The sequence below is a fragment of the Panthera pardus genome, unplaced genomic scaffold, assembly GCF_024362965.1.
Source record: "Panthera pardus isolate Hobbes unplaced genomic scaffold, ASM2436296v1 HiC_scaffold_20, whole genome shotgun sequence".
In the NCBI taxonomy this organism is placed as follows: domain Eukaryota; kingdom Metazoa; phylum Chordata; class Mammalia; order Carnivora; family Felidae; genus Panthera; species Panthera pardus.
The window spans coordinates 12,596,624-12,623,796 of record NW_026526766.1 but is presented as its reverse complement, the minus strand read 5'-3'; the positions used below and the strand labels follow the sequence as shown (position 1 = coordinate 12,623,796).

The 27,173-nt window shown below is 42.9% G+C and overlaps 1 protein-coding gene and 1 pseudogene across 7 annotated transcripts in view; both read right to left on the bottom strand.

Moving 5' to 3' along the window:
- The window catches only part of MAMDC2 (MAM domain containing 2), a 402,628-nt gene that overhangs the window by 32,723 nt on the left and 342,732 nt on the right, over positions 1-27,173 (bottom strand). For all 7 annotated transcript variants that reach the window (XM_019463631.2, XM_019463629.2, XM_019463628.2 and 4 more), the window contains 2 exons: positions 23,116-23,259; positions 18,745-19,010 (listed from right to left, as the gene is read on the bottom strand). In XM_019463631.2, the coding sequence (XP_019319176.2) occupies positions 18,745-19,010; positions 23,116-23,259 (410 nt within the window). The remainder of the gene's footprint in view (positions 1-18,744; positions 19,011-23,115; positions 23,260-27,173) is intronic.
- LOC109275422 (transmembrane protein 258-like) lies at positions 20,142-20,680 on the bottom strand (annotated as a pseudogene).

Sequence of the window (27,173 nt, the reverse complement as noted above, 5' to 3'; positions counted from 1 at the left end):
CATCCAGAAGTACACGGAAAAAAAAAAACAAAACCTTGAAAATTTACTTTTATGTTAGGCTCATAAAATTTTGAGCATTGAACCAAATTTTCCCTTATTTTCTAAGCATTCTTTAATTTTGTTATATTTATAATTGAGACAAAAAAAAAAAGAAAAAAGGAGTCAGGGCATCTATAATTGAGATGTGGAATGAGTTATTATTTCCTACATTGGCAATGTTTATTACAGCAGTCCCGAGGACATGTGGCTATCTAAATTAAAATTAAGTAAAAATCAAAAGTTCATTTCTTCAGGCACACTGGCCACATTTCAAGGGCTCAATAGTTATGTATGGCTAGTGGTCAAGTGAATTGGACACAGCAGATACATAACATTTCCTCATTGCATAAATTCCAATGGGTAGAACTTCCTGGCTCTTTTTGAGGATTGCAAAAAATATGTGAACTGCCAACAGTGGGTTGAGTGAAATGCTAAAGATGTTCCGGGCATGAGGAGGCCACTAGGTTGTTCCTATCTTAGAACTCTTTCCACACTTAGAATACTAGCCAGACCACATGTTATTCTGTCTTATAAAAGATCCATGGTCACTCCGCTCTGAACTAGGTTCAAACTATGGCCTCCAACCTCAGATCTGTTTGGCACTTGCCTATCAGCATTCCAACACACAAAAGAAACCTGACAAGATCGGCTTGTTTGGTGGAACACACAAGATTTTTCCACTGTGCTATGAATAATGCTGATAATGTCAGCTCCTATTCTTGTCCCACCATCTTACATTTTGAGGGCTACTTGAAGTGGAAAGGTTACTTTAGGGTAGCTGGTCGACCAGGCAACCTAGTGACGGGGTCTGTGGTTGACTCAGGGAAAGGGAAAGCCAAACATCTTTCTTCAGAACTCTGTCCCGAGGTCCAGCTAAAAATGTGACAAGAAGGGAACTGGTCTTGCTCTAAATTCTTGAGGGGATTAATCTCTTATTTATTTTTAGATCTTTTTAAAACGAGTGTTTATTTCATTTTAGGCAGTATTTCAAAGCCAGTGGAATACTCCTATAGACTAGAAAAAAATTCCTAGGCAACTTGAAGATACTAATATCTATTTGAGATGGACAAAGTAAAATAACATATCCCTTAGGCAGGTACTCCTGATTTTATGCAAATCTCTTGAAAGTCAGGGGCAAATGACATTTGTGTAAATTACATTTTTCACTGTGTTAAAGGTTGTGTCCTTAGGTACTGGTGATACTTCACAGTTTTTATTTTGATAGAGAATATTCATTGTTGAGAAACCCTACCTAGACGAACTTTGGAAACACAAATAGGAAGTGACCGGTGAGCTATATAAATGTATCTGCAAACATAATTTTAAATATAGTCAAGTAATGATCAACAGTATTACTTAACTTAGTTTTTATCGTACTAAAAAGGGACAGTGCACATGGTCAATTATCTGTAGCAGGTGTTCCTGTCTTGGCACTCCTGATATTTTGATATTTTAATATTATTATGGATCATTGTTTGTTGCAGGGGACGTTAAGCAGCAAACCTGATATCTATCCATTAGATTCCAATATCACCCTCTAGTCGTGACAATCAAAAATATATCGAGACATTGACAAATGTCCCTTGGGGGGCAAAATTACTTCTGGCTGCAAACCACTGGGGGGTGATGGAAAACTGCTGTGTGGATGATAGAACCTCACTTTATTCTACCCAATCAAAACAGGACAGTTGTTGATGTTTTAAAAGCAGACTAAATGGAGTTAGTTTTCTCTTCCTCTATATGTCACCAGGTGGTGGTTCTAATACGCAATGAAATATCCTCAAATCTGAAAAACAAAAGGCAAAGGAGCCTAAAAACAAGAGACATGGACAAACACTCAAGCTGAATAATCATCCCTGAGATGATCAGGGCTCTACTGTTCCAATTTCCTGTTTCAGAAAACTTGAAACTGTCAAAGGGCCATTGATTCTTCTCTTTGTTTACATTTTTCTCCCTTTCCAAAAGGAATGGTCTATTCCCTCATAACAACATAATGGCAGGCAGCAGATCATAAAAAGTAAGTGAGAAAACTTTCCTCATGGTATGGAACTATACTTGTCTTCTAAAGTTATTTTTGGGGGGAGGAGGGTGGAGAGAGGGTCTGTATGGGAATCCAGCCCCAAGGCTGGAGCTAGACGATCCCCAGGCCTATAAAAGTCCATAAAAGTCCCTAGTTAAAACACCCAGGAAAGAAAAAGTAGATAAGTTGGTATGTCGGGAACTTACTTTCCCAAACCAAATCAAGTTAAATTTTTAAAAGAATTAGGGCTACTGATTTTCCACTTTATGAGCTGTCATAATTTAAAGGCTACCCAACACAATAAAGAGGATCTTGCGGAGGGGGAGGGGGAAACCAAGCTTCCCTGAGAGCTGGGGAATATATAACTACACACTTTTCTTGTGCAGTTAAGAAGGATCATTTGTATGAAACAGGTAAACAATGGCTGAATTAACTGGTTTTTCACTGTCTTTTAAAGTAGCCTGTCTCCATGGCCTGCTCAATAGGCATAGTTGGCCACGTTTCTGGCTTAACCCACCACCTACTTTACTCATTGAAGAGCCCCAGTTGGGCCTATAATAAGTATGTGAATGGCAGTTTCCAGAAAAAGCCTTCTATCTTCGCATAGAAATATTTCAATCCTATGCCAACAGTACCATAAATTACCCATGTTCACAAAATGAACCTAGCTGGGTTCCTGTTCCAAGTGGTGGACCTCGACAATTTACCAGAGGGTTTGACTCTGAGTTAAATTTAACTTTTCTTCTGATGAGGTTACAATCCTTTGAAATCCTTTGTGCAGATAAATTTGGGTATGGTGACTACAGAGTTGGTAGAATAATTATTCATAAAATTACTATAATCCAGTCCGCGAAGTTCCAGAGCCCTTCATTAAGATGCTATTGATGCAACTGCAGGATGTTCTATATAACGCAATTGTATTCGTTCAACTGTTTGACAATAAGCTGCCATAGAATTCTAAAAATAAAAATTAAAAAAAAAACATAAAGCAAAAGAAAACAAAAACTCTAGTATTAAGACACTTGGCTAAAGGGGTGGAATTTTCACGAATCCCTAAAGACAGGCTGAATGGAGCTTCCTCTAGAAGAACGGGTTTGGGACTAGCGTTTTTAGAATCCCAGCCATGTTTTGGGAAATAGTTGCTAAACTGTAACAGCATGCTTCCTGCAGATACTATATTTGGTCTTCAGATCCCACAAAAGGCAGAATGACCATGTGTTTTTAAATAAGTCTTTAGCTGACCAACACTTCTTTTTCTTAAAAGACCCATCTGTTTTAATTCAACTTTTGGCTTCGACAAGCAACAAAGATTAAGCAGCTTCCAGCTTCTCCCTGCATGAGTCCCTCTCCTCCTAGGAGGCTCCCATCCTGGGGTGGAGGGCACGCTGTGTTAGACCTGCGGATAAACTGTGGAATTTTCTCACTGCTATGTTGGTGGTAAATATTCAGACCTCTCAGCTCATTGATTTCAGAAATCTGCATTAGTTTTGGATCTTTTGGTCACTGTAAAGAGAAGAGACACTCCAGGAGAGACCTCAGAATCAGTCATGTGTTAGAATCAGGGAAGGCCCAGAGACCCTGTGATAAAAACTAAGGATCGCAGGACAGCCAGTTACAGACCCAGACATGAAATATCTTACGCCAAATCTCCAAAAGAGCATATTTCATTGTACCAACCAGCCTATTTTCTCCTTTTTTTTGCTTTAGGTATTTAAAAGTATGATTCTAGAATCATTATGTCGTATACCTAAAACGAATATAATGTTATTATGTCTATTATGCCTCAATTAAAAACAATAGGATTATGAAAGGCATGATTTTTAAACTCCTCAGTTAATAGCAGTGGACCAAACATGTCTTGAACCTCTGTTTACAACCAGCTTCCTGTCATGTTGCCTTATGTCTGTTTATAAGGAGTTTTTGGTGAGCTGGCACCAGAACCTGAATCTTACAGGGATCATTGGCTACATTTAAAAACTGGTGAATGTAGGGGTGCATGGGTGGCTCAATCGGTTAAGCATCCAACTCTTGATTTCCACTGAGGTCATGATCACATGGTCTGTGGGTTCAAGCCCCATATCGTATCAGGCTCTGCATGGACAGTGTGGAGCCTGCTTGGGATTCTCTCTCTCCCTCTCTCTCTGTCCCTCCCTTGTTTCCTCTCTCTCTCTCTCTCAAAAAAAAAAAAAAATAATAATAAACTAAAAAAATAAAACAAAAAACCTAGCGAACGTGGAACCAGCCAGTAACCTCTCCTGTCTACTTTCACTGCAGTGACACTCTTCTTGCCCTTAGCTGATGACCCTATGTCTACTTAGGCCCATAGGGAAGAATGTTCTCAACTCCCCACAACCACACCTCCCACCCAAAAATGAGTTTTAGTGCTTCAGAATCTAATTTACACCCTAATAAAAAGGACAGTGTTTTTATATACACTTATCCCCTAAGTCACTCATTGTCACTGAAGGAAAATAAGTGTGAATGCCTTCCTGCTGTTTGCATGCTCTTGTCAGCAGGCAGGTGGGCTGAAAAAAAGCAATTCTGGTTTATCTCTGGCCCACTTCCCTTAGAGAGGACCCTCAGCTAGGCACTTCCCTAACCCATGTAATGAAATGTAATGGCCAATTTAATTGTCATGTTCAAGGATGGACATTACACTATGGAGCTATCATAGCTCACTTGGATGGAGATGTAAAAATGCCAATTATACCGGAAGACAAGCAGAGTGCAATCAACAAACAGCAAACAAGGAAGAATCTAGGCCTTTGTCTTGACCTTCATAAACTTCAACTGGGGTCAGGAGAGGACAGCAGATACCTTAGCGGTGCCCTGCTAACACCTGAATAGGAATACTGACTTTGCTTCATTCGTGTCTGAGACAGAGAGACAGCTGTTGGCCTTATTTTCACGGATTCCCAAGGGAAAGTGTAGATCCTTGACCTGGTAAAGGGCTGTGGCTTAAATCTTACTAAGCCCTTTGTAGCCTGGCCACAACTTATTTGACCAGCCCCTACTGATGGATGACTGGGCAGTTTCTAATTTCTCAACATGACAAACAATGCTGTGATCAATATCTAAATCTTTGTGCATAACCATGACTATTCCCTAATGATAACTCCCTAGAAGTAGAATTGTTATGTTAAAAGGTATTCATGGGTAGGGGCACCTGGGTGGCTCAGTCAGTTGAAAGTCTGACTTCAGCTCTGGTCACAACCTCGCGGTTCATGGGTTCGAGCCCCGCATCGGGCTCTGTGCTGACAGCTCAGAGCCCGGAGCCTGCTTCAGATTCTGTGTCTCCCTCTCTCTCTGCCCCTCCCCCACTCACACTTTATCTCTCTAAAAAATAAATAAGCATTAAAAAAAAATTTTTTTTAAAAAGGTATTCATGTTTGGGGGCTTTCTTTTTGAGACATGTAATTGAATCGTCATCTAGAAATATTATAGCAACTTATCCTCATACTAGAGCTTATGAAAATCCTTATTTCCTTTCATCCTTACCATTCATAGATCTAACTCATATACGCATATATGTATGTATATTTGGTTTTAATTGAAAGACTTATTTGTTTATAAATTTTTAATGTTTATTTTTGAAAGAGAGAGAGAGAGAGAGAGAGAGAGAGAGAGAGAGAGACAGCGTGTGAGCAGGGGAGCAGCAGAGAGAGAGAGGTAGAAACAGAATCTGAAGTAGGCTCCAGGCTCTGAGCTGTCAGCACAGAGCCCGATGCGGGGCTCAAACTCAAGAACTGTAAGATCATGACCCGAGCCAAAGTCAGATGCTTAACTGACAGAGCCACTCAGGTGTCCCCAAAGGACTTATTTTTTAATTTATAAACCGAACAACACAAACAGTATACAGTATGAATATAACTATTAATATAAACAGCATACTCCACAGTTTTATAATTTTAAAATATTTTCATCTATTTGACAAATGTGCTTTTATTATTTTTAAAATTTCTTTGATTACAAATGAGATTGGATATGTTTGTTTTCCGGTAGTATTCTTTCTTTTTTTAAGATTTTATTTTTAAGTAAACTCTATACTCAACGTGGGGCTCGAACCTATAACCCCAAGATCAAGAGTTGCATGTTCCACCAACTGAGCCAGCCAGGCACCCCAGTAGCATTCCATTTTTTCTGATTTGCCTGTACATACCTGTTGCCCACTTTGCTACTGCTTAGCTCATCTCTACTTATTGGTTTATTAGAGTAAATTCATATATCAAATGCGCTAAGAGTTTGCCATGTATGTTGTAAATTTTTTTTCTGGCCTGACATTTGCCTTTCAGATATGTTAATAAGGCCATCCTTATTTGGGGAATGAAACTAAGGGAGAACTAAATATCTTGGCTCAAAGACTAAGATGAAATAGGCCACAAATGGAAGTGTGTCCTTGAACATTGTATAGTTATACCTCTAACCTGACATCAAACATAAAATAGAAGTCACCGTCATTAGCAGAGTGGTAGGGAATGCCATGGAGAAGCAGCTGGGGGACTGTCTGGAGAGACTTTTCCTAGAGGTGGGTGCTGAAAAGATGAGGCAGAAAATAGCCAGAGAAAGTCACACAAGAAAGGCAGAAAAAGCTGGGGGTATCTATGCAAAAGAAAAAAAGGTGTTCTTCCCTGGGTAGGGAGTCTTTATTAATTGTCAATTTTCAATTAAGAGAATAGAGCTCATAGCTCCAGAGGCCAGAAAATATTTACCTGGTCTAAGAGCTCAGAAAACCAGAGGGTCCCCAGAGAATCTCAATGTGAACGTCAAAAAATAATGTTGGCTCAGGACACCTGGGTGGCTCATTGGTTAGGCATCCAACTCTTGGTTTCGGCTCAGGTCGTGATCTCACAGTTCGTGAGACCCGGCCCTGCATCCAGGTCTGGACTGACAGCATGGTGCCTGCTTGGGATTCTGTGTCTCCCTCTCTATCTGCCCCTCGCCCACTGGTTCTCCCTCTCTCCCTCCCCATATCTCTCTCAAAATAAATAAACATATAAAAAAAAGTGTTGCCTCATAAAATCTTGGGAAAAGTTTCCCTAAAAATGTAGCCAAGGCTGTGAAATATTCACAAGATTCAGAGTTTGAAAGTGTGGAGGGAGATAGTGTTTTCAGGTTCATAAACAATCCCTGGAATAAATGTTTCCTTCATAAACTTATCAATAAAACCCCAGGGGAAGATGCCTGTGATGTCTTTTTGGATTTATCCACAATGCCAGGAGGATAAATATGGTAATCCAGCAATATGCCATAAGATTAATTCCTGGGGAAAGTTCTAGAAGAATGCACGGACACAAAAAATACCCTCCTGCAAGCTGGTGTTAGCAACCAGAAGTTGTGCAAGCCAGTCTGTCCAGTCATTCCCCCATAAGTTGACATGAAATGCAGAAGCCTTCAACAAACACCTAAAAGGAAAGAGAGGGAAAGCCAGAGTAGCTCAACCTTGTGTTGGTCATATTTCAAGTAATTTAGAATTCCTGGACTGACACTTGACACTGAGCTTAGCTTGAAAGACTCAAGAGGAGGCTCCTGTTCCATACTTAGCCCCCCTATTCAATTCCACATTAAAACTTGTTCCACTTGACAGTATAAATTTCCTTGCTCTGTGTACAGAACGACCCTAATCTGTTCTATAATGTGTTGATTGTCTTGTCAGGAGTTAACGATCTTGTTATTTCTACTTTGCACTCAGCGGCCCTGCTTTAATTATGCCAAGATATTAACATTCTGGTGCAGCCATTTCTCAATGTTTCTGGACATCATGAAATGTGATAGGAAATCTATCTCCTCTCATGCATCTTGTCTACACATTCATTTTCTGGTTCCTGAATCCCTTTATAGCAGGGTGTCTTGTTATTTAATGGCCACCGATTTATAAATCTCTCTAGTAAATCAGAAACTTACTAGACTTGCTTTTCTATTTGGATGAACTTCTAAGTAGTGACCTTAAAACTTTCAGAACCCTTTGGGGAGCCTGGGTGGCTCAGTCGGTTAAGTGTCTGACTTCGGCTCAGGTCATGATCTCACAGTCCGTGGGTTTGAGCCCCACGTCGGGCTCCATGCTGACAGCTCCATGCTGGAGCCTGTTTCAGATTCTGTGTCTCCCTCTCTCTCTGCCCCTCCCCTGTTCATGCTCTGTCTCTGTCTCAAAAATAAAAAATAAACAGTAAAAAAAACAAAAGAACAACAACAACAACAAAACCTTTCAGAGCCCTAGATATATTTTTTAAAGCTTATTTATTTATTTTGAGAAAGAGAGAGAGTAGGGGAGGGTCAGAGAGAAAGAGAGAGACTGAGTATCCCAAGCAGGCTCTGCGCTGTTGATGCAGAGCCTGATGCGGGGTCTGAACCCACGAACCGTGAGATCATGACCTGAGCTGAAATCAAGAGTCAGATGCTTAACTGACTTAGCCCCCCAGGCACCCCAGAATCCTAGATATTCTACACCTAATGGCATTTTCATCATTAAAAGGCAAAGTTAAAAGAAAGACTTTAAGAGCAGGAATCCAAATCACAGACTTAAATTTCAATTTTTTTTCTTTTTTTGCTAAAAGAAGATTATTGTAAGAGGAAATAAGGAGCTAGAGAGAGCTATCCACAAGAACTGTGCTACACAACATGAAAAGACAATTGCTGACACTAAGATGGCTAAAGATATAGCATGTGGTAGAAGACACATAGTGGTCACCCTAAAACATGCCCTTATTACTTACAGAGTCATATGATATTCTGATTTACATCATTAACTCCAGAGTCAAAACTTGAAGCCAAGTCTTCCTAGGCCACAAATCTCATTGTAACAAGCAAGATACAAGTTATGATTTATTAAAGATTCAGAGAGGAAGGAGTACTTGAGATGGACTTTGAGAAAAGAGTGATCTCAGCAATGATGATTCTTGCAGCATGATCAGTGGGAGACACTTGTTGTTGATGAACCCTTTGTGGGAGGGAGGCAGGGGTCAGGAGGTGAGCATTTAAGGAACAAGAAACTGCACCAGAGCATAGATAGTAATCGAAGATGCATTTTCCAAGAAGTCTGAAGACAAAACATGGGATTGGGTGGCAATTTAAATGGGTAAAAGGTAAGGGGTGGCTGGGTGGCTCAGTCGGTTGAGCGTCCAACTTTGGCTCAGGTCACAATCTTGTGGTTTGTGAGTTCGAACCCCACGTTGGGCTCTGTGCTGATGGCTCAGAGCCTGGAGCCTGCTTCAGATTTTGTGTCTCGCCCTCTCTGCCCTTCCCATGCCCATGCTCTGTCTCTCTCTGTCTCTCAATAATAAATAAACATTAAAAGAATTTTTTAATGGGTAAAAGGTAAAAGGAAGGTTTGTTGTTCGTCTGTGTGGCCGACATAGGTCGGCAGTGTATAAAGGACTCGTGGATATTGAAGATTTTTGAGAGAGGAATAATTTAGGAAATAAAGTCCCAGAGGAGTCAGGATGGATAGATGGACGGGCTGGTTTTGACTAAGAGCGAGGACAATACTTCCTCTGTCATATGCACCAGGTGACCAAGAGAAGCAGGTGAGGATTCAGAGAGAAACAGAATTGAAGGAGTTGGTGTTGAAAGCCTTCGTCCTTTTGGGACATGAATCTGTGAGGTCATGTTCTAAGACTGAGGTGGGAAGAATCCAGTTGGGAAGCTGCAAGTGAAGACGAATCTGAACATCTGGGGGCGAGGAAAGAGAAAGGAAGTCAATGGGAGAGGAGAGGAATGGAAGGCTTTCCCAGAAGCATGGAGGGGACACTGGAGATGAGTCTTGTTTTCTCCAGTTGTGCTGAGAACCCCAGCACATAGGGGGAAGGGGGAATATATAGGGGGAAGATTATATACGGGGAAGAAGATGAAAGTAGATGCCGAGCGTTCCCAGAAATTGAGAGGACAGAGGTGGGAGAAGCCAGGACTGGGGGCGGAAGTGAGCATCACTGACCAGGAACACAGAACGGAAACCGGAGAAGCTGCACCGGGGGGGCAGGGAAGGCATCTAGAAAATCGAGACGCCTGGTTAAAACCTCCTATCAGTCATTGGAAATAGGGAAATGATTCGATGTAAGGGTGGGAAGTTGTTTCCAAGAGGAGAGTTACAGCTTTTGGTTTTAGCAAATATCATCACAAAAAGCCCCAAGGCAGACGTTGCATATACGTGCCTCCGTGTGGCCTTATATCTGCTCCAGGAGGGTCCTTTTGCCTGTAAGTGCTCCAACTCCTAATCCTCACAGGACAACTTGTTCAGGTGCCCGGCTACTAGTGATTATGGTTTCTGTGATCCAAAGGCAGAAGCACTTCATCTTTCTTCTTCCTTGGGCTTCTGTGTTCTTCCTTGCTGTCAACCCGCATTCACTGACAGCTCAGTTTCCCTTTCCAACTATTTGTTGAGTGCTCACGGTCTTACAGAAATTGTGTTCACATTAGAAATTTAAAAATAAATGGGGCGCCTGGGTGGCGCAGTCGGTTAAGCGTCCGACTTCAGCCAGGTCACGATCTCGCGGTCCGTGAGTTCGAGCCCCGCGTCAGGCTCTGGGCTGATGGCTCAGAGCCTGGAGCCTGTTTCCGATTCTGTGTCTCCCTCTCTCTCTGCCTCTCCCCCGTTCATGCTCTGTCTCTCTCTGTCCCAAAAATAAAAAAAAAAAAAAAAAAAAAAAAAAAAAAAACGTTGAAAAAAAAAAAAAAGAAATTTAAAAATAAATAAGACAAGGCTCTCTGTTCTCCAGAAGCTTATGGTCTGATTAATGCAGATAGGCCGGTAAGTGGACAACTTCAATATAATGTGTTAAATACCACGATAGTCATCTGATGCTAATAGGGGCTGCATGAGACAAGGGTTCTATGTTAAAACACCACCTTACACGAGGTTCAGCAGGATTCTACAGTGTAGAACTTACCGGAGTTTCTAACATGTTACCGTGCGTTGTGAATCTTCCATGTGTGTATGGAAGAGATCTAGCGTGCAAAAGTTCCCCCAAACTCATCTGACCACAGAAAAATTTTTTCAATGGAATGCAAAAGATTTGTACTCCAGGGGACATATCTTAAGAAGTGCTGATATAAGGTTCTTGCGCTAGTCAAAAAAAAAAAAAAAAAAAAAGATTTATATTTTCTCAGACTGGCCAGCTGAGGGTTTTCTCCAAATCCATAAATGACTTTTAAAGTTTATTTGCTTTTTAATCCTATAACAGAGCAAAGATGTGGACTTAGAAGGCTTTACCATTAATGAGCTGATCATTAAGCCAGGCCTGGATGGAACAGAAGGTCTGGTCCTTCTCTCATTAACGGACCGTTTAACGTTCTTTCCCAAAAGAAATATTTAATGAACACAATACTGAGTTGCTCCCCGAGCTTCTAATTAACAGACCGCTTGAAGATCTTTGTTAAAGAGAAAAGTCGCTTCAGGCCAGGAGATACTGCAGGACCTAGCATACATGCTACTGCGGCCGAGCATAATTTTAAACTAAGGATTTAAATACGTAAAGGCTAATGTTTGCGCTCTGTCTTTATGGGATTCCTGACAGCGACTTTCTGGTCTCTCCTGACATTTGGTTTTTAGGAAAAGCATTTTGGAGTGAATTGCTCCCTCTCCTCATTATCGTCCCTCGTGGACAAAAGTCTCAAGATAACTCTTGATTACCTGCCCTCCATTTAGTAATGTGCTGGGGAAAAACAGATCAAGAAAACCATTTCACGATTCATGCCCTTTCAAAATGTTTCTAAAATGTTAAGAAACTTATTGCAGGCGCTCGTGATTGTAAAAGCAGCCATTTCATTAAGAAAGCCTACTACTATTAAAATACTTAACTCTGACCCAATTTTTAAAGAATATTTTGCAGCAAAAATCAAAGTGCAAAATTATCCACATACTAAAGAGATATCGCCCATGAAATCTTATGAAATTCAGGACCTAGAAAAAATATTCTTTAAAAAAAATTTTTTTTTTAATCTTTATTTTTGAGAGAGAGACAGAGTGTGAGCAGGGGAGGAGCAGAGAGGGAGACACAGAATCTGAAGCAGGCTCCAGGCCCTGAGATGTCAGCACAGAGCCGGATGCAGAGCTCAAATTCACGAACCCTGAGATCATGACCTGAGCCGAAGTCGGATGCCCAACCGACTGAGCCACCCACGTGCCCCTAGAAAAAAATATTCTTTAGTCTCATTCTCTTGCTCTCCCTCTGTCTGGATTCAGTTAATTTAATAAATGCCAACTATATGCCAGGTGCTATGCTAAGGGCTTTACTTGAGGCATTTCATTTGTTCTTCACCATAATCCCTTGAGATAGATACTAACAATACACCCATTTTACATATGGAGAAAAGTGAGGCTCAGCAAGATCACATGACAAGCCCAAATTATGAAGGTGTAAATGGTAGAGAACCCACTCACGAGAACTCTTAAGCATTGCACTGTATCTCCCTCTACCCTACACCTCTCCTTTGTCTCCAGTGATCCACCATGAACTCTCATCCCTTGTAGGAGCCAAAGTTATTTCTATAATCGAACCACCGAGCATTAATAATAAAACTCTAGACATTTTTAGAAATCTTGAGTTAGAGCTGAGCTCTCTTTCTTACCCGATCCTAGACGTTCAGCCAGGAAAGGGCTGGGGGGCATAAAGGCCTGGTATAAAAATCATGGATTCTGAATTCAGAAAGACCTGGATTTACCTCTCAGCTCTGCCAGCCCTGTGTGCTACTGAACAACGTCCTTAGTTTTCTGCCTGAGTTTTCCTCATCTGTTAAGTGGGGCTACATTCCTTTCTTCCTAGGGCGCCATAGCATCAATGCACATCGCGTGCTTTGCTTGGTGCCCGACGCAAGGAAAGCGTTCTACGAAAGTTCCTGTTCCTGCGGGCAGCTGTGACAACATTGCTCAGAACCTGTCCATACAGCTACTTTGCTAGAATGGCCTCAGGGAAACTGTTGCCATAGCTACCATTCCTTCAACAGAGCTCTACGTTACAGTTTCCCTCAAACATTAGGCTATCTACAGAGAGAGCAGGGGGTTATTAACCAAACAAGCTCACTGTCCTTAAAATAGGCTGGGTAAGAACTACTAGGGGAAAGAAAGGTATGGAAGCATCCAGAGCGGAAAGCATCCGGGAAGGCACAGATGAGGTAACGTATAGGTATTAGGAATAAGAAAAAAAACATGCAGGGAGAGGCTAAAAGTGTTGACTTCTCTGAGCCCACGCTGCCTCTCATTCAGCTCAGCTCTGGGCTCCCACGACCCATTCATGGAAGCAGGTTATACTATCGGTGCAAATGTAAGGGGTTATTGTTGTTATTATTTTGAATATGCAGCATAGATACTCAAACATACCTACCAAACATTTCCACCCAGGAGAATTGGGACCAGGATGAAGCCAGGTGTAGTCAAAACACAAATATAAGGCTTCAAGCTCCGGAACAAGTAGGAAATCACAGCCATTCACTCTCTTTGAGTTGGGCCCGACTTCTCACACTTGACCTCACACTCCATGAGGACATGAAACAGAGGCAGAGAAGGTTCTTGCCAACAACGGTACAATAAGCCCTGAGCTTAGGCATTCACTTCTAGCAGAACGTGACCTTGGGTGCACTCTGCATTCTAGGATGGCAAGGACACTGAAAGCAAACACCTCACTTCCCTTGCAGGAGTGTGGTAAGAATGAAATAAAGTAACAGGAGGTACCTATGCCCCAAGGCACATTGGGGAGCCTCACTTTCTGCAGCTGCCCGAGAACAAGCCTTCCCCGACACTGGATAGAAACCCCGAGCCATCTACCTGTGCCAAAGCGCAGGCTTCCGAGCTAGACAGACACGCGTGAAACTCTGCTCTGCCACTTACCGGCCTTGGAGAGTCCACTCATTCATTCTTTTATTTTTCATTTTTCATTGTTATTTTCATTATTTACCTATGTAGCCACTGACCACATAGATAGCAAACTAAATCCATTGAACAAAATGCTCCCGATGACCTACTTTGCATCTGGCACAGTGTTAGAGGCTGCAGATACAGAAATGAACAAGACTGAGAAGGTCCCTGCCCTCGGGAAGGTTATGTTTTTATGGGGAGATGGACGATGGGCATTTTAAAAGCTTCCCAGAGGGTCAACAAGCACTGTTCAAAAGTCAGAACCCAGAAGTCATCCCACAGACAATTAGCGAACAATTGTGATCCAAATAGCTGCTAGGTTTTGGGTTCTACCTGACAAAAGTAAGGAAGAAACAGACTGAAAAAAGTAAGAGAATGTCGGGGACCCTGGTGGCTCTGTTGGTTAAGCATCCGACTCTTGATTTCTGCTCAGGTCATGATCTCACGGTTTGTGAGTTCGAGCTCCCCATTGGGCTCTCAGCTCTCAGCACGAAGCCTACTTCAGATCCTCTGTCTTCCTCTCTGCCTCTCCCCCACTCGCTCACTCTCTCTCAAAAATAAACAAACATTTAAAAAATTTAAAAAAGGGTCACCTGAGTGGCTCAGTTGGTTAAGCGTCCGGCTTCGGTTCAGGTCATGATCTCGGGGTTTGTGAGTTTGAGCCCCGTGTCTGGCTCTGTGCTGACAGCTCAGAGCCTGGAGCCTTCTTTGGATTCTGTATCTCTCTGTCTCTCTCTGTCCCTGCTCGCACTCTGTCTCTCTCTGCCTCTTAAAAATGAATAAACGTTAAAAAAATTTTTTTTTAATTAAAAAAAAAAGTCAGAGACTGCCATTCATCCATGAAAAAGAATGAAACCTTGCCATAGGTAACAACACAGACCTTGAGGGCATTATGCTCAGAGAAATAAGAGACAAGCAAATGTTATGTGATCTCACCTATATGTGGAATCTAAATAAGAAAAGAAATCCAAGCTTATAGATATGGAGAACAAATCAGTGGTTGCCAGAGGTCAGGGGTAGAGGGTGGGTGAAATAATGAAGGGGGTCAAAAGGTACAAACTTCCAGCTGTAAGAGAAACAAGTCACGGGGATGTAATGTGCAGCATGGTGACTACAGTCAACAATACTGTGTTGCTATTTAAAAGTCGCTGAGCGAGTAGATCTTAAAAGCTCTCATCACAAGAACAAATCGGTACCTGTGTGGTTGCCACAGGTTAGACTCATTGTGGTGATCATTTCACAATATAAGCCAATATTGAATCATTAGACTGTACACCTGAAACTAATATAAAGCCACATGTCAATCACATCTCTATTTTAAAAAGTCCTAAGATCGCAAAGCCCATAAAGGGTAGCATGACGATCCGAAACCAGAGAGACTCCCGTGTCTGTGCTCCTCATCGCTGTGTTACACTGTCTCCAAGAGGATGAACAAGAGGCTTAAGATGCCGATTCTGGGGAGTGGGGCCAGAGAAGCGTTCTCTGTGGAAGTGAGGTTTCAAGCCATGAGCGACTTAAGAAGAGTCTAGGCAGAGGAAACCAGGTGTGCAGCCGCCCAGGGCGGGAGGCAGTGCTGTGTTCCAGTTGAGCATCTGACTTCGGCGCAGGTCATGATCTCGAGGTTCTCGAGTTTGAGCCCTGCGTCGGGCTCTGCTGGCAGTGTGGGGCCTGCTTCAGACCCTCTGTCTCCCTGTCTCTCTACCCCTCCCCCACTCGTTCTGTCTCTGTCTCTCTCAAAGATAAACATTAAAAAAAAATAGAACTAAAAACCGTAAGAGAGAGAAAAGAAGGACTCAAGTCCTTATCTTTCGTAGCAGGGAATGCTATTCAAGTTCATGAATCCAGAAACAGAGGTGGAAATACAATATTTAAAACTAAAGAGGAAAATGTCCCCGAATCAGGAGGAAAACCACCAGAAAAAGATGCTGAATTGGAGTTTGAATTCAGGGGGAGGGAGGAGTGACGGCAACTGACTTTTCATGTGATCCCTTCTCTGAAACAGTCTGTATCTTACTTCCACCTGTGGATGTTACATAAATCAACTGTAGTTTCCTGCCTTACTTAATGCATGCCCCTGTGGTGGCCGTCAGATGGCTCTCTCTCACTCTCTGAGGAGCTGCGACCTGCTAAAAACTTGCGGCCACCTTCAGACATGTGTCCAGAGTTTCCTAGTGTTGAGTTGTATCATCTCCTCATGGGTTTTGAGACCAGATCCATGACTCGTCTTCTACGACGGTAAGAACTTCCCTGCCCCCACCGGATCCACATTCAGTTTTCCGTCTGTGGTCAGGAAGGGACAGGGAGGCTGCTGGGAGGGGCTGGAAGTCAGCCAAAGAGGAAAAGGGCGAGTTGCCCAGCGCATCCTTATTGGCTGGGGGGTCTGCTCCTGTTCCATGGGTGTCAGGGACCAGCAGGGACTCACCCTGAAGGAGCAGGCAGGTTCCTAAACACCCCATGTGTGTGTGAGTAGAGGATATGGGGGGACAGGGTGAAGTGGGGTGGGTGGGGGCATGAGTAGGAATTAGCATCCAGATGGCCTGAACCTAACCCCACCCCCCCCCCCCCCACCGGCTCAGCTGAGCCCCTCCTGTCATTATCTTTTCTATGTCCAATCGGTAAAATGACTATTTTTCTCCCTTGCATGAGACAGTGAGATTGTACTGTTATTAGTTGCTTACATATCTGTATCTTAATCTTTTATCATTTGTCACCACCTCCTCAAAGGCAGGATGTAAGCCTCGTTCATCTTTATATCCCCTGCACTGAGCACATACCTAATAAATGTTGGTTGAATAAAGGAACAAATAAATGAAAGCCGAATTAATGAATAAAACACTTATTATATCCCCCCCTTTTTAAAAAACATTAGCAAAACAGAGTATGGAGTATAACAAAAATTTCATTACTTTCTGGCACATCCTTGATTATGTGAATCTGGTACATGTCTGCTCATGTGTGTATGTTACCATAACTACTTGCCAGAGTTACATAATTGATCATGGGAAACAGTTTAAGCCTTTGGGATCCCTAAGAGGCAGACAGGCTTGGATACCTCCTGGAGAAACAGATCAAAGAGCAAAGTCAATGACATTGGAAATGTCAGATGACATGTATGGAAAGATAGGCTCTCTCAGGAAATGTTAGGAATTGGCTAGCCAGTCAGCTTAGAGTATGAGTCTAGACTAGGATGGAGTAGGAATGTGGCACCAGAATCATCAACTAGCTTTCCCTATTACCCAGGAGGTGAACAAAATATCTGTTTTTTCAGGGGAACAAAGTCTGATGGAGTTGACAAGGGGATACCTATAATGACACTACCTATTTAATTAGCATAAAAATAAGAGAAGCTGCACTCAGGAGGCTGTGGTAAACCTTTATGCTTACATTCTTCTAGAGGTATCATAAATTGGCTCAACCCCTTCTAGAAGTAAGTCAGGGAGGTGGCCCTGTCATTATAAGCACAATTTCGTCTTGCCTAGCAATGGAAAAGAACTTTGTAAAGATTTTCAAAGATCTTGGATTAATCATTGAGAAAATTTAATCATGCCCTGGTGGGTATTCCAATGGACTAAAAGTAACCAGGAATCATTATGATGGGGATGGCATACCAAATTTCCGTAGCAGAAAGTTATGGATGGATCAAGTCATGATTCTGTCTGGATGGTTACAACTAAGACAATCTTGAGCCATTAATGTTTGTGAAGAAGGTTTCACTGTTCTTCCAGGTTTGTATCTTTCCTGAGGGAAGCTGGACTTTGGATTAATTCCTAGTTAGTAAATGTGATCAACTGATTGATCCGTTCACTGAACAATTTTTTCTGAGCTCCCCTTGTGTGAGTCATTTGTTTGAAGGAAGGGACCTTTCTGACCCATCTTTAGCCCATCTCTCTCAGAGTGTGGATTCGTGAGATATTTTCTGGTTGAATGAGGGGCTGTAAAAAAACCGGATTTGCCCATACTGGTTTCATGTCTGGGTTGTAGCTGACAGAATTTATTGCTTCTGTAAAGCTTCCTTAAGTTTAGGAGTTGTTCAGCTTGGGAGACTATAGTTTTCTTTTATATTCCTCTTGCAGTAAAGCTCTCTTTGTATTCTCATCACTCTCAAAATCAGCCGCTGACGGTACCCTTACAAGTGAATCCTCTCTGTCTGGGTTAGCTCTCATTTTTTTACTGAGCTTCCCTACTCTGTGTTAAGATAAGCTTTAGAGGGGCACCTGGGTGCCTCAGTCGATTGAAAGTCCGACTTCGGCTCAGGTCATGATCTCGTGGTTTGTGAGTTTGAGCCCTGCGTTTGGCTCTGTGCTGACGGCTCAGAGCCTGGAGCCTGCTTCAGATTCTGTGTCTCCCTCTCTCTCTGCCCCTCCCCAACTCACATTCTGTCTCTCAAAAAATGAATAAACATTAACAAAAAGTTAAAAAAAATAAAGCAATTAGTATTCCCACAGGCACACATGTGTATTGTGTGTGTGTGTGTGTGTGTGTGTGTGTGTGTGTGTGTGTGTAAAAGAGAGAGAGAGAGAGAGAGAGAGAGAGAATTCTGGTTTCAAATTAAAGTTTAGCTGTTGAACCTGGACTGTTTATATATTCCCCGCCTTCGGTCTATTCTCAGGGAATCTTAGAAATAAACAAGTGAATCCTCTAGGTGGCCATGATTCTGAGACAGAAAACTGAAAAGAACTTGTATGTAATATCATTCGTGCATGGCTCGGATACAGTGTAGTGGTGGGGCTTTCACTTTGAACAGAAGAAAAATAACACGTCGGCCAGGTGAACATAAACAGAAATTCACTAACCCAGCCCAGACACGGAAGGGGAGCAAAGGGTTTTGCTGGCTCTACTGTACCTTGGTTGGCATAGGCTTCTTGAAGGTGATTTCAGCTTGCATCCAGACACCCCTTGGAGACTCCAGCACAGACCAAATTTTCTCTTGAACTACATGGTTCTCTTCAAAGATGTAAACTGCTAGGGTGTCACTCATTTTTAAAAACCCATAGATGGCATAATAAAAACGTAGACAATACTGCAAATTTCCCGGCAGGGATGGACCGTAGAGCCTTCCAATGTAGCCAGGCTGAGATGTAAACTTTGTGTTGGCCAGCAAGTAATACCCTGCGAACCGGACAGAACATTCAGGAAATCAGCAATGAAAAACTTACATAATCTAGCCCAGATTATCAAATGGAAAAATCTGGCTGAAAGTAGTGGAATTTGCCAACAGACTATTTCCATAAGCTTAAAAAAATTTTTTTTTCAATGTTTTTTTTTTTTTTTTTTGAGAGAGAGAAACAGAGAGTGAGTGGGCGAGGGGCAGAGAGAGAGGGACACACAGAATCTGAAGCCGACTCCAGGCTCCAGACTCCAGTACCCGTCAGCACAGAGCCTGATGCGGGGCTCAAACCCACAAGCCGTGAGATCATGACTGGAGCCAAAATCGGCTGCTTAACCAACTGAGCCACCCAGGCGCCCCTCCATAGGCTTTAAATGATAGAACATGTTTTGTTAAATCTGTGGCTTAAAAGTGACAGAATATATCCACGTGACGCTATTACAAATAACACTTCTCCAGTTCTAAGTAAACTTCATAAACCAGTGTAGATGTCCACCTGGATATGCTCAGGTTCCAGGCATCGGTGAGGATTTGTGCTTTTCATGAAGCAAAAGGGATATAATCATCTTGGGACTCCAGCTTCCTGGGGCAACCAGGCGATACAGAGGGCATATCTAGCACCAGGTCCTAGTGAATGTAAGGCCCAGAGCAGATTTTTCCTTCTTATCTCTGCAGCGACCAGTGGAGATAGAGAGATTACAGGCTGGCCTGGCAGTCCTTGGAATTTGGATGCTTTCACATGAGTAGTGTTATGGACTGAATTCTGTTGTCCCCCAAATCTATGTTGTTGCAGCCTGCCATTCAACCAGAAAATATCTCTCAAGTACCTAATCTGCGCAATAAAAGGGTCCAAAGAAGAATAATTCTTTCTTCTAAATAACAAAAAGAAACATAAGGTCAAGAACCTCTCCTCTCACCTAGCTCCAGACCCCCAGGGTAAATTTAAAACAGATCCATGCATTCAAGAAAACCTGGGTAGAAATGAAAAAAATAATACCCTACTTTTCTTTCTTTCCTTCTTCTGTTCCTCCCCCATCAATTTTTTTCCCCTTTTTTTGATAGTCACACATCTGCCTTTATTGGGAGCAGCAGGTGGGACACCCCCAGCAAAAGTAAAAAAAAAAAAAATTAATTTACAAAACCAGGGATTCAGTGAAGCCTCCTGGTTGGAACCCTTGGGAACGCACGCAGACACCAACCCAGGGCAGCAGGAAGAGGACTCCAAAGCCCATGAAGGCCAAGCCACCACGGAGATGAGGAGCTCTTTGTAGGTATCCTGAGTGTACGTGGAGGAGTAACCTCATACTAAAGAACCAGGCCATGAAGAACATGCCAATGGCCAACAGCACCACGTCAGATGCGGGAAGACAGGCGGGTTCACTGGGCTGGTGTATCTGCTCATGGCCTCGAGCTCCATTTTGCCAGGCACAGGGTAAGCCACAGCTCTGCCACTGGAATAACGTGTCAGCTCTTTGGATCGCCTCAGTGTTCATTTAGTTTAGCCTCACCCAATTATGAATTCATGTGGCAAAAGGTTCTTGGGTTATTTCCTGAGCATGGACTGAGTCGTGTCCCCCTAAAATCCACTGACTGAAAACCTAATTCCCCCTAAAATCCACTGACTGAAAACCTAATTCCCCCTAAAATCCACTGACTGAAAACCTAATTCCCCCTAAAATCCACTGACTGAAAACCTAATTCCCAATGCAACTTTATTTGAAGATTGGGCCTTTAAGGAGGTAATTAAATGAGGTTATGAGGATGAAGTCTTAATCATATAGAAATGGTGTCCTCCTGAGAGGAAGAGACACCAGAGACCTCTCTCTCTCTTTTTTTTAATGTTTATTTATTTTTGAGAAACAGAGAGACACAAAGTGCAAATGGGGGAGGGGCAGAGAGAGAGGGAGACACAGAATTGGAAGCAGGCTCCAGGCTCCGAGCTGTCAGCACAGATGTGGGGCTCGGACCCCCAGACTGCAAGATCACGACCTGAGCTGAAGTTGGAGGCTTAACCGACTGAGCCACCCAGGTGCCCGGAGACCTCTCTCTCTTCACGTATACATGTGGAGCAAAGGCCATGTGAGGACACAGTGAGAAGGCGCCATCTATCTACAAGGCAGAAAGTAAGGTCTCGCCAGAAACCAACCCTGACAACATCTGTGTCTAGGACTTTCCACCTCCAGAACTGTGAGGAAACACGGTTCTGCTGTTCAGGTCACACAGTCTGTGGTACTTCACTGGGCCACCGGGGCAGATTAGTAGGGGTGGCCATGCACAGCCACAGCAACATTCTTGAAACATGAATTTAATTCTACTCTTCTCTTCCCTAAAATCTTTGACTGGTTTCTCATTTACTTTATAAAAAACAATCCCCAAATGCTTATTCTGGCCTGCCATGCCATGGTCTACCTCCTAACTTCATTTTCTTCCACTCTCCTGCCCTCAGTGCAGCCGTACTAACCTTCCAACTACTCGGGGTGTCCCGTTCTTCCCATGCTCAGGACTTCACAGATGCTGTTCCCTCTGCCTGGATTCCTCCCCCTCTCCTGGCTAATACCCTCTCTCCTCAGAAAAGCCTTCCCAGGATCTCCTACCAAAATTAGGCTCTCTCCCCTAATCTCTCTCAGAGCCTACTTTTCATTTCTTCCATAGCACATACCTTATACGTTTATTTGTGTATATATCTAACATTTCTCTTGCCCGTTGAAATGACTGTTAGAAAAGAATACACGATGACAAGTATAAAATTGTGAGGTCCCCGTTTCAAAGCCCTTCCCGGGCCCTGTGCAAGTAAGGTGCTCTGAAATGGTTTTTTTTTTTTTAAATTTTTTTTTTTAACGTTTATTTATTTTTGAGACAGAGAGAGACAGAGCATGAACGGGGGTGGGGCAGAGAGAGAGGGAGACACAGAATTGGAAGCTGGCTCCAGGCTCTGAGCCATCAGCACAGAGCCCAATGCGGGGCTCGAACTCATGGACGGCGAGATCGTGACCTGAGCTGAAGTCGGATACTTAACTGACTGAGCCACCCAGGCGCCCCTGAAATGTTAAGTTTCATCAGTGTATTAACATACCCCAGTGCCTAGTGTATAAACAGGCATTGAATAAATGAATTAGACACCAACCCTTGAAAACAAGCTCTTTGCACCCATCTCTACGGGAGTGGGTTTCACAGGGGATGCCATCAAAGTAATTAGGTAGGTTCCTTACACAGGGGAGCTCAAACTGGTTTCCAATAGTTCCTTGTAGACCGAGCCATCAAGTGCCCCGCCCCTGACATTTTCCCAACAGCTTTTTTAGCTTCTCTTGCCCTACAATATCTGTTTGTTGAGTAAATCACACATAACAGGAAATTTACCATTTTAACCATTTTAAAACCTACAGTTCAGCGGCATTTAGTACATTCACCAATGCTGGGCAACCACCACCACTGCTTAATTCCAGTACATTTTCATCACCCAGAAGGAAACTCTATACCCATTAAACAGGAACTTCCCATCCCCCGTCCCCAGCCCCTGGACACCACTAATCTGCTTTCTGTCTCTATGAATCTGCCTATTCTGGATGTTTCATATAGTTGTAATCTAATAGCTTTTTTTTTTTTTTTTTAATAGCTTTTTAAAGGTACTTCTCCATAGGGGCGCCTGAGTGACTCAGTTCAGTTAAGCCTCTAACTTTTGATTTCAGCTCAGGTCATGATTTCTCGGTTTGTGGGACAGAGCCCTCCATCGGGCTCTGCACTGACAGCAAGGAGTCTGCTTGAGATTCTCTGTCTCTACTTGTCTCTGCCTTTACCCTGCTCCTGCTCCCACTCTCTCTCTCCCTTTCTTTTACTCAAAATAAATAAATACACTTAAAAAAAAAAAGACAAAAGTACTTCTCCACCTGAGGGGAAGAGCAAGATAATGTCCAAAGTTTGACTATTTAAGCAACTGGCAAATCGAATTCTAAGTTTTAAAAAGAGGCCAAACACAAGATTGCCCAATCGCATTTGTTTTTTCACAGCTGCCCTTTTTTGTTTAAGTTGCCATCTTGATGGGTGTGGAGTAAGATTGGCAGCTGGAGCACTCCCACCCCCGGCGCCCGGTGGGCACAGCCCCCAATTTACCGATGCCTGATGTGTGGTCTCCGGCCCGATACATGTTTGGTTTTACTTTCACCCGGGTCCAGCCTGGACCTTCTTTGTCTTGATAAAAGTTGCAGAGATCTTCCTCGAAATTGCAGCTGGCTTCCATGGCACTGAAAGGAAGTTCTGAACAAAGGAGAACCAAAGTTAAAGAGCCAGACTTAAGGGTCTCAAGGGACTACATCAACAGGTTGACAAATACATACATATTCGTGCCAGGGGAGACGGAATACATAAAACACACAAAAATATTTTTACCCTAATGGCATGCTGGCAGGTTAGCATCAAGCTAACATCTCAGCATGACAGGAAAATTGTTCTTTTCCTCCCTAAAGGGATGGAGAAAAGGAGCTCTGTTCACACTCTCTATAAAAAATAAAGAAGTACCACACTTCAAAAGACATTTCCTTTCATAATGTAAAGACTGGGAACAATTATTCACATAGTTCTTCACAATTCAAAATTCATTCATAGAAAATTAAAGAGAAAGAAAAAGATAAAGATTTTAAGGAATTCTTAATTTTTCTCTAAGACAGGTATTTTAGAAATTATATTTTCCAGAAATGATTTTCCTTTGTTGATCAATCTGTGTCACCAGCACAGCTGCTGTCTGTTGATAATTGATATTAGTCACAGGAGCTGATCTGCTTGAAGAAAATCATTGCTCAGTATAAATCACGAGGTTCAAAAAGTCACACCAATTTCATCACCCATACTGCTATTATTTTGGCTTTTGCTGAATTCTGGTATCATTTACCCTGGTCTATAAATACCACCTCATTTCAGATTGCCTGGAGGGAATGAAACATAAAAGATTTCTGCTTTTTTGTGAATAACTTGGTACAGCAACAAGTGATTGTAAATTTCACTGTTCAGATCATCCGAGTCCAGAAGGGATGTGACTGTCACAGTTTGGGACACATTCAACATAGCCAACTGTGATCCTGTTCTGCAGGCTGACATAATACTGGTCTAAACTTTTAGAGCCAGAGAAAGAGGGCACTGTTTTGAATAAATGGGAAATTACCTCTAGAGAAACATTTGAATTCTGGGAGCAGTGACCTAATGAAACAGGGAGCTGTTTATGGACAAACACTCACTATACTCTCAATTCCTGAATTCCCAAAGCAAGAGAGTTTAGCCCAGATTAAAGGGGATGAAAGACGTATGACCACCAAATACTACAAGGGTGCCGAGATTCAATCTTGGTCCAGGAAAACACATAGCATATAAATATAAATGGGAGGTGCCTGGGTGGCTCAGTTGGTTAAGTGTCCAACTTCAGCTCAGGTCATGATCTCGTGGTTCGTGGGTTTGAGCCTTGCATTGGGCTTGCTGCTGTCAGCACAGAGCCCGCTTTGGATCCTCTGTCCCCCTCCCTCTCTGCCCCTCCCCCACTCATTCTCTCTCTCTCTCTCTCTCTCTCTCTCTCTCTCTCTCTCTCTCTGTCTCTCCCTCCCTCCCTCCCCTCAAAAATAAACAAACATCAAGAAAAAAAAAGACAGCATTGGGACAAGTGGTGAAATTAGTATGTGGATCATAGGTTAGTTGATAATACCGTATCAGTGCCAAATTTCCTGAACTTGTTATTAATGTTTACTGATTTTTGAGAGAGAGAGAGAGAGAGAGAGAGAGAGAGAGAACACGCAGGGGAGGGGCAGAGAGAGATGGAGACAGAATCCCAAGCAGGCTTTCCATTTGGGGCTTGAACCCATGAACCATGAGACCATGACCTGAGCTGAAGTCAAGAGCCAGAGGCTTAACTGACTGAACCACCCAGGTGACCCCAAATTTCCTCAACTTTATAATTATCTGATAGCATGCTGGAAAATGTGCTGGGTTTTAGAAACTACACACTGAAGTATTTAGGGTAAGGGGCATAATGTTTACAACTTACTCTTACATGGTCAATAAAGCAAATGTGGCAAAATGTTAATTTGTAGATCTGGGTGAAGAGTACATGAGAGTTCTTTATAGTATTCTTGAAAATTAAAAAAAAAATTTTTTTTAATGTTTATTTTTGAGAGGGACAGAGTGTGAGTGGGGGAGGGGCAGAGAGAGAGGGAGACACGGAGTCCGAAGCGGCTCCAGGCTCCGAGCTGTCAGCACAGATCCCTACGTGGGGCTCGAACGCACAAACCATGAGATCATGGCCTGAGCCAAAGTCGGACATGTAACTGAGCCACCCAGGCACCCCAATTCTTACAAATTTTATCTGAGTTTAAAATGATACTAAAATAAAGTTCTAAAAACTCTAAATTAAAAAAATAAGTGACCAAAACCACATTACAAACAAACAAACAAAAAAAGAAGATTAGGAATAAAACATTCCTGTATAATTGGATCCCAATGGTATCTCAGGAGACACACCCTGCCAAGTGTGCAAGGAAGGCATCTTGATGAGCCAGAGAGGAGATCAGGAAATAAAGGGCATTCTCAATGCTCTGTGACAGGTGGGCCTGCCCACACATTGCTAGGCCTGGCTCTGTGAGCATCTGGGAGTATCTTTAAGCCATGAAAATAAAGTCTTTGAAAAATGAGTATGATGTTCACACAGACAAGGATCCTCTGACACCAGCCCCCCCCCCATGCAGATTTGAGACAAGGGGAGACCCCATATTGGTTAGTTACCCCCCTGCCACGTGGTAATGAAAAAGTAGATGAAAAGGCACAATCTACAGATGCCCGTCTAGTTCAGAAAATGGTGTAGTGCTCCCAAAAGCCACACACAAAGAGAACAGCAGGTCAGTGAAATCACTCATCAGGAATATATCCCAAGGAATATCCCCCTGGGCAACCACAAGAGAATCATAACCCATTTATTAGGTGGGCATGAGAGGCAAGAGGTGGTATTAAAACTTAAAAGTAAGCATGGATCAGTTCACTCCATGGTGACACTGAGTCACGCAGAAAAGATTTTTCTGAGAATGCGATTATATTCCCTTGTTAAATACCTAGTCCTAGAAATGGATTTGTCTGGGGTCCTGAGAAGGTCTGATAAAAAGAAAATCTCAAAAGCATAACTGAAAGCCTAAATCGTTTTCACCCAGAATGTTGCTTCTGCTATGAGACAGTATCTAATTCCTGAAGACAGGGCCAGAGGGCCTGTTTGTGACCCCAAATGAGCTCACCAGAATCTGGGGTGGATGGAAAGCCTTTGCTTAAGGCTTGTTTCAGAGCATATGGGCTGAGTGGCCATCACAGTTGAACATTAATGACCTATTTGAAGTATAGGGAGGAATCACAGGCAGTTGGAAGCCCTTGAACATCAGTTGACCAGAGAGGAAGGAAGGAAGGAAGGAAGGAAGGAAGGAAGGAAGGAAGAAAGAAAGAGGAAGGAAGGAGGGAAGGAAGGAAGAAGGGAAGGAAGGAAGGAAGAAGGGAAGGAAGGAAGGAAGGAAGAAGGGAAGGAAGGAAGGAAGGAGGAAGGAAGGAGGAAGGGAAGGAAAGAAGAAGGGAAGGAAGGAGGGAAGGAAGGAAGGAAGGAGGGAGGGAAGGAAGAAGGGAAGGAAGGAGGGAGGGAAGGAAGAAGGGAAGGAAGGAGGGAAGGAGGGAAGGAAGGAGGGAAGGAAGGAAGGAAGGAGGGAAGGAAGGAAGGAAGGAGGAAGGGAAGGAAGGAAGAAGGGAAAGAAGGAAGGAAAGAAGGAAGGAAGGAAGGAAGGAAGGAAGGAAGGAAGGAAGAAGGGAAGGAAGGAAGGAAGTCCCCTTGAACAAGGTACCAAAAGGCATCATGATGTAAGATTTAGTTTATTACTTGCTTTATGACATTTGCACTTTTTAGAAATGAAAGGCTTTGAAGATATTCTAATCAGGTGGAAGGAGAAGCCATTGGTAGCATGTCTCATCCTTTCCCCTGCCCCATGAAGTTCATGGAGATAGACTCAGTATCAGCCCCAGACCTCTAAAAGCTCATCAGCAGCCTTTTAATCATCAGCCCCTGCAGTGCTAGAGAGATCTGGGGTGCAGCGTGGTCTGTAGGCTGCTACACTTGTACAGCAGTTTTATTTTAGCAGGAGCCAGCCCGAAAGTAGGCGGAGACA